General features: G+C 48.6%; 1 protein-coding gene across 2 annotated transcripts; it reads right to left on the bottom strand.

Moving 5' to 3' along the window:
• Positions 1 to 316: 316 nt before the first annotated feature.
• LOC116762888 (HLA class II histocompatibility antigen, DM beta chain) lies at positions 317 to 5,900 on the bottom strand. Of its 2 annotated transcripts, XM_032650411.1 has the most exons (6): positions 5,627 to 5,900; positions 4,501 to 4,782; positions 2,965 to 3,249; positions 1,421 to 1,537; positions 1,036 to 1,071; positions 317 to 682 (listed from the first exon to the last, which is right to left on the bottom strand). In XM_032650411.1, exons 1-6 carry the CDS (start codon positions 5,679 to 5,681, stop codon positions 666 to 668), a joined length of 792 nt encoding a protein of 263 aa, XP_032506302.1. In that variant the 5' UTR covers positions 5,682 to 5,900; the 3' UTR covers positions 317 to 665. The 2 variants fall into 2 exon arrangements, with proteins under 2 accessions (XP_032506302.1, XP_032506303.1); XM_032650412.1 differs by lacking the exon at positions 1,036 to 1,071.
• Between the last annotated feature and the right edge of the window lie 2,515 nt (positions 5,901 to 8,415).

Raw genomic sequence — 8,415 nt, forward strand, 5'->3', positions numbered from 1 at the left:
GTGTGGGCTGGCTGTGTGCCAGGTAATGTTCTCGGCCGTTTACAAGTATGAACTCATTTAATCCTCATTAAGATCCCTTATGAGGTCAGAAAACTGTTAACCCCCTCCTATCCCTGACTCTGTGACTCCATCCCCCCACAGTTTATTACCTTCTTATGAATTATCCATCAGGAAACTGTCCCCATTTCTGTCATGTCTAGATGGGAAAATGGGAGGAAACACTGACTCCTCGACTGCAGTAGGAGAGTGAATCAAGCCCAGCCCCTAACTGCCTACAGTCCCTCCTCAGGGCCTCAAGAAAAAGCATGGAAAAAACTGTATTTCCACCAGAGTTTATTCCTCAGAGCCGATCACCAGCGACACATGCCTCTGTGGCACAGGGGGCCCCCAAGAGGGCCTTTGACGTTTCTCCCCAGATTATATTCAGCCCAGATACGTAGCCTTGGGCTCTACCTATGGACAACACCTTGGTTACAGAATATTCCCAGGAATGAGTTCCCCAAGTTGTAAGGTTTCCATAGCAGGGACTGGGAAATTCATAGAATCAAATAGAGAAACCATAGGATCCAAGAAAATGTGGAAGCTTGGATGGGCTGGAGGAGCACAAGAGCATCCTTAAGAGTTTGAATCTCCTCACGTGGAGAAGAACTTGTAGGATTCTGCCTCTAGGAAATGTGCTGACCTGCAGAAGAAATGAAAACAAGGTAATAAAGCTCCAAACCAACTTGACCCCATCGTTTGTCCCTATAACCATCCATGCCAGAGCCTTTAATACAGTGATATGGAAAATTCTAGATCACCAAACACTAAGGAGCCACCTTCAGACACTCCGTTGGGTAGAAGAGAAGGGGGTAGGTGCTCCCCCCTTCTGTTCCTGATCCCAGCAACGGCAGCTTCAATCACATTGTCAGCCCGAGCCTGGTGGAAGCTCACCCCTGCTCCAAATAGCACCATTAGCTGAACCCAACGGTGACTCCCTCTAACTTTCACCCGCTCCAAAGGACCAGCAGGCAGACAGACCAACAGACACGTTACCTTCTGGATAATTGGACCCTGGGAGGAAAACGTAGCCTAGGAGAAGAAAATATTTGAGTGGAGGACAGTCTTGGTGGATAAAAGTCTCTGGTATTATTCACAGCCAATGGGGTAGCCATGGGAGAACCAGTCACAAAGAGAAAGTGAACAGAGGGACTTGCCTGGTGGTCCAGTGGTTAAGACTCTGTGCTCCCAATGCAGGGGGCCCGGGTTCGATCCCTGGCCAGGGAACTAGAGACTGCATGCTGCGACTAAGAGTCTGCATGCTGCAACTAAAGATCCCCCATGCCGGAACTAAGACCCAACAAAGCCAAATAAATTTTCCTTTTTTTAATTTTTTAAAGTGAGCAGAGGTTGGGATTGAGAGTTCAGGAGGGTCACTCACCGGAGTAGGCAGCTCTCCGCCAGCTGATCAAACCAAGAGAGAAGATGACGAGGCCCAGGCCCAGAGTCACAGCACACGTGAAAACCTTCACTGTCTGCACTGGCGACAGCCCAGGAGCTGCGGAAGTAGAAACTTACTAGAATCAATTTCTCTTGCTCATTCCCAGAGCAATTTGATTTACTGCGACTTCCAGCTCAGGTTCAAAGGTGCTATATCCTGACCCCAAGGGTCTAGCTCACACCAATCCAGGCCCAAGGAAGTGGCCTTTCCTCAAAACCCCCATCCTGTGAGTCTCTACTCCTGTGGTTCCCTGGGGAGCCGCTCTCCCTGAGTTAGTACCCCCGCTTCCAGATCCTCTCTAAGATGGTGGGGTCTCTCAAGGCATCCTGTATTCTTCCTTCACCCCAATGGCACCCTTGCTGAGGAATACAGCGTTCCCCCTCCCTCTCTCCATTTGCCTGTGGTGACAATACTTGCTCCCTTGACCACTCTATCTGAGCATTTTCCTATGAAATTGTCTTTCCGCCTTTCCTAACTTCCCAAGGTTTCATTCCATGAGTTATCCAAGTACTTATGTGTCTCCTACCTGCCCACTTCCAGATTTGGGTCCTTCCAGAACCTGTCTCCACCCCCCTCCACAGCCCTCACTTCCTGGAGCTGGCCCTAGTCTGAATCCTGTCCCCCACCCGGATTCCTTTCCTTTAACTGCTTCCAATCCCGGGGTTCAAACAATGGTGACTGGCTTTATGCAGTAGCCTCCAAGCGTGTACACCAAAGTGTCTGCCAGCCCTGGCTTCTTCCTCCCTGATACAGCAGCCCCAATTCAGTACGGCCCCCAGACCGAGAGAGTCCCCTTTCTTCCGTGACCTTCTTTATTTCTCCAACTCCCATTCCTGACCTGATAACAGAATAGCGGAAATCCGAGAATCCTAGAATATTGCATCACAATTTGGGCTTCTGAAAATATGGTTACCAAACCGACATCCTCTTTTCAGGACAGTCAGGCTCCCCTCCCACCATCAGACAAGCACATAACACCAACCACAGCACCATAGCAACAGCAACAGTAACTCTTGTCATGCATGCAGGATCTTCCCCGACCAGGGATCGAACCCCGTGACTCCTGCACTGCAAGCTCGGAGTCTTAACCACTGGACCGCCAGGGAAGTCCAACAATAACTAACTCTTTCCGTGTCTGTATCCCCTGGCCCCATCTCTGGTCGTGAAGCCTCCGTAAGTTCCTCCAGACTCACTCTTTCTGAGCATCTCCCTCTCTCCCCTGCACCGTGGAGGACCCCTCTACATCCCATTCCCTCTGCCAAAATATTGGTGTTCTTTTTACAACCACCCACCTGAAGTAGCTCTCTCTCTTTTTTTTTTTTTTTTTTTTGGCCACGCTGCACAGCATGTAGGATCTCAGTTTCCCAACCAGGGATGGAACCCGTGTCCCCCGCAGGGGAAGCGCGGAGTCCTAACTTGACCGCTAGGGAATGACAGTAGCTCTCTGCTTTAACGCTAATTCCTCCCACCTGCCCCACACTTACTCCAGTCCTGAAGGATGGGTTCAAGAGTGCTAATGTGCTCTACCACACAGGTGTAGGTGTCCCCAAAAGAGGGGGTTATGGCCAAATGGGAGACGGTCTGGTATGTCCAGTCTCCGTTGGGCTGGACGGTCTTATGGGCGCTGCCGTGAGGGAGGACCAGCTGCCCGTTCTTCCTCCACATGATGGTCACATCAGCTGGATAGAAGCCCCACACGTAGCAGGCCAGCATCACAGTCTCCCTCGTGTTAAAAGGAGTGGTTTTAACTACTTGCACAGATGGCGGTCCTGCAGAGGAGGAAAAAAGAGTCACGAAGGAGGGCAACATTCTGGCTTTTCCTCCAACCTAGTTTCTTCCTACTTGAATTCTTCCTGGATTTTGCCCACCAACCTTCCCAACCGCCACCTCATTCCCATACACATCCCTTTGAAAATGAGGAGTTAGAATGTACTCCTGCTTCACTCTTTCTTGGCTCTCATTTCATCACTGCTCCTTCCTTTTTCCTCCAAAATTATATTTGTTTACAATAAGTAGAAGCCAGGGCTGAACTGCAGGCTGTTTCAGAAGTCATTGTATTAATTTCAAGTGCATAAGTGAATTGTCATCCAGAGTTATAGTGGGGTGTTTGCAAAAGTAGGAAAACACCCTTGTCCTCAAATCTCATTGAACACATTGACTTGATAAAGAAAGCCTTTTTGTTTTCCTTGAATAGTTTAAGGAAACAAGACTAACTCAGGACTAACTCTCCTAAATTTGGACAAGGGAATCTAATTCATGAGATCATTCATGTTGCCATCTTTTAATAGTTTACTTTTCTAGGTGACCCTTCCGCTTGCTTGGGTGTTTTTCAAACAAAATATTCAATAAAAATCCAAGATATTGTGTGAAGTTGCAGATTCCCAAGCCTGCATCCCTGGATATTTTCATCCAACAGATCTGTAGTGGTTCTCAAGGGCTTGTGTTTTTAACAAGCACCCTCCCCAGGCGATTCTGAGAAATCACATCTTAAGACACAGTACTCTGTACGATAGAGAGCTTCAAGTTTTCTTTTAAAAATCTCAAGTCTTTCTCAATGCAAGTGATTAAGGGTGAGAGAGTTTGCATCAGAATTCCCTGGGAGGTTTTCCAAATATTCCCATGCCTGGGCCTGTCTCAGACCCGGGACACCAGAACCTGGGCTACAGTGGCGTGAGCATTTTGGAAAAAGCCATTCTGGTAATTCTGACAGTTCAACCCCTGGTTGAACTTGGATCTGCCTCCTGAGATGCTCTAAATTGAAGGAAAACTAGCTTACTCTCCCCACGATAGCTCCTCACTGGCTCAAACATCACCTCCCCTTTTTCATTCCTGCCCTACCCCTGTCAACCACCTTGTGTCCTCGTAAGGGTCAACCCTCCCTCTTTTTACATCCCAGGTCCTCCGATTTTCTGCTTCTTTCCTGCCCACAGCTCAAACCCCTTGCCGGTGAGGGACCCTTCTTGGCCTCCCCTCTCCTAACTGTGCTTCCTAACCATCCCTCTGCTCCCTTCTCGCCTTACGTGTCCTGTGGGTCAGAGATCTCCAGAAGGGCTGGGTGTGTGTGGCACAGTCCTGCAACCCGTTGGATAAGCGTTGGATCAGGTTTTCCTTATGGTTGAGGTAATCTGAGAGGTATTTGGCCAAGCCGTTCAGTACCCCAAATTCACAAGGGACCATACTGGCCTGCAGGGGATCCCAGCAGGTCAGCAAATCCTTGTTGAAGGAGATACAATATGTGAACCCTTTTGGAGTCCCATTGTCATCCAGCAGACAGGTGCTTTCCACGTGGGCCACAAAGCCTCCTGCAGGAGCCAGAGAAGGGGGATAGGTCAGAGTCCTCTGCAGGAGCCCAAGCCTCAGTTACACCTGGTGAGTGGGGCACAGGTTTCCCGACTGAGGCAGCATCTGCTGACCAAGCTCATGGACCAGAGTCTCTGAGAGTCCTGATTAAGGGCATAGATGGTCCTAGCAGAGAAGTTTCTAGATCCCGTTTCCTCTTTACGTGAGACTAAGCATGGGGACACAAGTAGCCCAAAATTATTTGCGTGTTTAAACACAACAATTTACCCAGGATAAGACTTTCAGTAAGGCCAGTGATCGAGTGAGAAAAGGGGTCAAAGGAAAGAGTCAGCCTTGTTCTGTGCTGGACACATTATTAAATATTCGTGCCACATGTATTTCTGAAGCACTCGCTGTGTGCTAGGCACCGTGCTAGGAGCTGGGGATGCAGCATTCAACAGGGCAGATATCGTCTTTGCCTACCTTCCAACAGGAAATGTCTATTACACGAATAATTATACAGCTTAATGACGTTAAAATTGCTACACAGAAAAACAACAAGGTCCTACTGTGTAGCACAGGGAACTATAGTCAATAGCCTGGGATAAACCATAATGGAAAAGAATATTTAAAAAGAACGTATACATGTGTATAACTGAGTCACTTTGCTGTACAGCAGAAATTAACACAACATTGTAAATCAACTAAACTTCAATAAAAAAATAAATTTAAAAAATTGCCACAAAGGTACAGTACAAAGTGCTATGGGAGTATGTAATAGGGAGACAGACTAGTTTGGGGTATCCGAATCCAATAACAAAACTGAACACCCTACCCAAAGGGAGCAGAGGAAGGGAGGGTCCTTACCTGCTCCGGTGCAGCCCAGGCTGAGGCCCAGCAGCAGCGGCAGGAGGGCAGTCATGCTCTCCTCGGGGGAGACACGGGGAATCCTGTCCCCTGGACCAGCTCTTCCAGGGGCCCTGGGTCCTTGCCTGCCCGAGAAGTCCTAGCCTGGGTAGATGATCTCCAGACACTGAGTGGGAATATGGTTATTGCCGGAGCCCCCTCGATGCTCTCTAAATGAGCGATTTGGAGCTACCAAGCCCCTAGATACTATACCCGTTCCTTACCTGATCATCTAACTCAGTGTCCCAAACTGAGAACTGTCAGATTGGCTAGGTAGGCGGGGACAAGTGTAGAGACAAATCGCTGAGCGCCTCCGCTCAACATCATCAGTTACTAGGTAAATCTCACCCTGCCCTGGGCTTTTAACAACTGGTCTCTTAACTCTCCTAAAGAACAGTCTGTAGGTGGATTTCCCTAGCTCAGTGGAGAGAATAAACCCAATATTCCCAAGATGTATGCAGCCTGGACTGCCCACTGGTTTAACTGTTTCCGCTCAAGGTCCTCCTCAAAGACTGGGGACTAGGTAACCTCTCTTTCTCCTTTAAGGGAAGTTACTCGGGAATTTATCCCTTGATTACATATTCCTTGGTCTGTCCTGTCACCCAGGAAATAGGCGGACAAGGGGCCCTTCTGGGGCATGTGGTAGAGGCAGGGCTGCTAAGGAAGGAGATGTAGGGAGAGTGCAGTTAGCTGGCCTCAAAGCAAGACTGCAGAAGAGAAGCAGTTCCTAAGAGATCAGAGCCACAGCCCTGAAAAATCCCTCCCCGGGCTTCCATTGCTTCACCTGTCCTAGCCCAGATAAGCTTCATTTTCTCCTTTCTGCTTTCCTAAGCCAGAAACCCGAACCCCCTACCCTCTGAACCATCTCAGAGCAGACCGCAGGGCAATACCACTTAACCCCCTTGATAATTAGCTGGTGATGGGCCAATGCCTAAAGCTCACTTGTCTCCCCCAAACTCAAAACTCCCCTATGTGTTTCCCCCACAGGTCCCATCTGTCCTGGGGCAGGTCCCCACATTATGAAGCCACTAGAAAAATGAGATAAAACATCCCTACTTTTCTTCCCCAGGAAAAGACAAATTTTAAATAGCAATTCATTCTCATTGTGAACTATACGATTGATAGATTTTCCCATTAAAAATGTAAAACCCTAAATTGTTTTCTCTGTGCTCCCCACTAGGCTTCATGGCTGCCTCTCCTCACCTTGCTTTCTTTTTAAAAAATATTTGTTTATTTTTTTAGCTGCACATGTGGGATCTTTTTAGTTGCGGCATTCAGGATCTATTTCCCTGATCAGGGATCGAACCCGGGCCCCCTGCACTGGGGGCATGGAGTCTTAACTGCTGCACCACCAGGGAAGTCCAAGCAAGTTTCACCTTGCTTTCTGAAAGCTCTTGAATTTGACTTGATAGTGAGCTAAATAAAAGAGGACTTAGGAGGGAAGCCCTTGACACCACATTTACCTGTCCTCCTTCCAAGTCCCTGACCCCCAGAGAATCTGATATTTATGAAGAAAAAAGGAAGAGGGGGAAGATTACCCCCAAGATGAAAACATACATGAATATCAGGAACAAAAGAGTTGTTTTGTGTAACTAGTTGAACTTCACTGAAGCTCTGCCCACGTCCCCCCACCACCACCCATACACTCAGCCCCACCTGGGTTATACCGCTACACTTGAACTTCTCTAATGAACCATTAAGGGTGTTGAATGGGCAGAAAATTGAGGAGGGGGAGTGCAAAATTTGTTAAGCTTCTACTTTGTGACAGATACTATGCTAAGTCAATCCTTTACATGCTATCTCATTTAATTTTAAAAGACCTGTTGGGTTTCCCTGCTGGTGCAGTGGTTGAGAGTCCGCCGGCCGATGCAGGGGACACGGGTTCGTGCCCCGGTCTGGGAAGGTCCCACATGCCGCGGAGCGGCTGGGCCCGTGAGCCATGGCCGCTGAGCCTGCGCGTCCAGAGCCTGTGCTCCGCAACGCGAGAGGCCCCAACAGTGAGAGGCCCGCGTACCGCAAAAAAAAAAAAAAAAAAAAAGACCTGTTAATGGTCCTCATTTTACAGTTTGGAAAACAGGTCCAAAGATTCACACCCAAGGTCTCGAGGTACACACACAAACACACACACACTTGAGTGTGCCCACACACTCACTACATCCTGGGACTGAGATTACCCAAGTAAAGGTAACTCATGGAGGCCTCCGCTGAGAAAAGGAAAAAGGGAAAAGCCACCCCAATCCTTCTGAGTCTTATCTTTCCGATGCTCAGAGTTCCTCCTGCTCTTAGAACTCGTGTCTCTTCCAATTTTTCTTTCGACAGTCTCAAAACTGCGTATTCTCCTACACACATGCTCACTGCCCCCCGTTACGTCTCTCCTCCTCCCTCCAGGTAGGCAGTGAACCTAACCTCAGAAACCAGGTCTTGGGATCCTTTTCAAGGTCCCCAAAGCCCGCCTGGCACAGGAATGCTTTCCACACAGGAGGGCCTGTGTGGCCCTCTGCCAGCTCCCTGAGGCTCGGCAAGCTCCCTCTCATGTCTGGCTCTCTGCTTGGGCAGCCAAAGGAGATGTGAAACCTTCCATAGGCAGCTGCAGGAAATGTAGACAATTTCACTTCTCTACTAATGAGAAGACTGAGGGTGCTTTTTAGAATCAAGCTGGACAGAAAAACCCAGAGACCTGTGCTCAGCGAAGTGGTTTCTTCCTTCCCCTCTTCCTCCTAACCCTACTTTTTTTGTTGCTGTTGTTGTTA

The sequence above is a fragment of the Phocoena sinus genome, chromosome 11, assembly GCF_008692025.1.
Source record: "Phocoena sinus isolate mPhoSin1 chromosome 11, mPhoSin1.pri, whole genome shotgun sequence".
NCBI lineage: Eukaryota > Metazoa > Chordata > Mammalia > Artiodactyla > Phocoenidae > Phocoena > Phocoena sinus.

Excerpts from the sequence above, each read along its gene's own strand:
- LOC116762888 (XM_032650411.1), bottom strand. The coding sequence starts at position 5,681 with ATGACTGCCCTCCTGCCGCTGCTGCTGGGCCTCAGCCTGGGCTGCACC. Across the intron at positions 3,250-4,500 it reads ATCTCTGACCCACAGGACAC|GACCGCCATCTGTGCAAGTA; the intron begins GTAAGGCGAGAA and ends CCTCCTCTGCAG. Across the intron at positions 1,538-2,964 it reads ACCCATCCTTCAGGACTGGA|CTCCTGGGCTGTCGCCAGTG; the intron begins GTAAGTGTGGGG and ends CTACTTCCGCAG.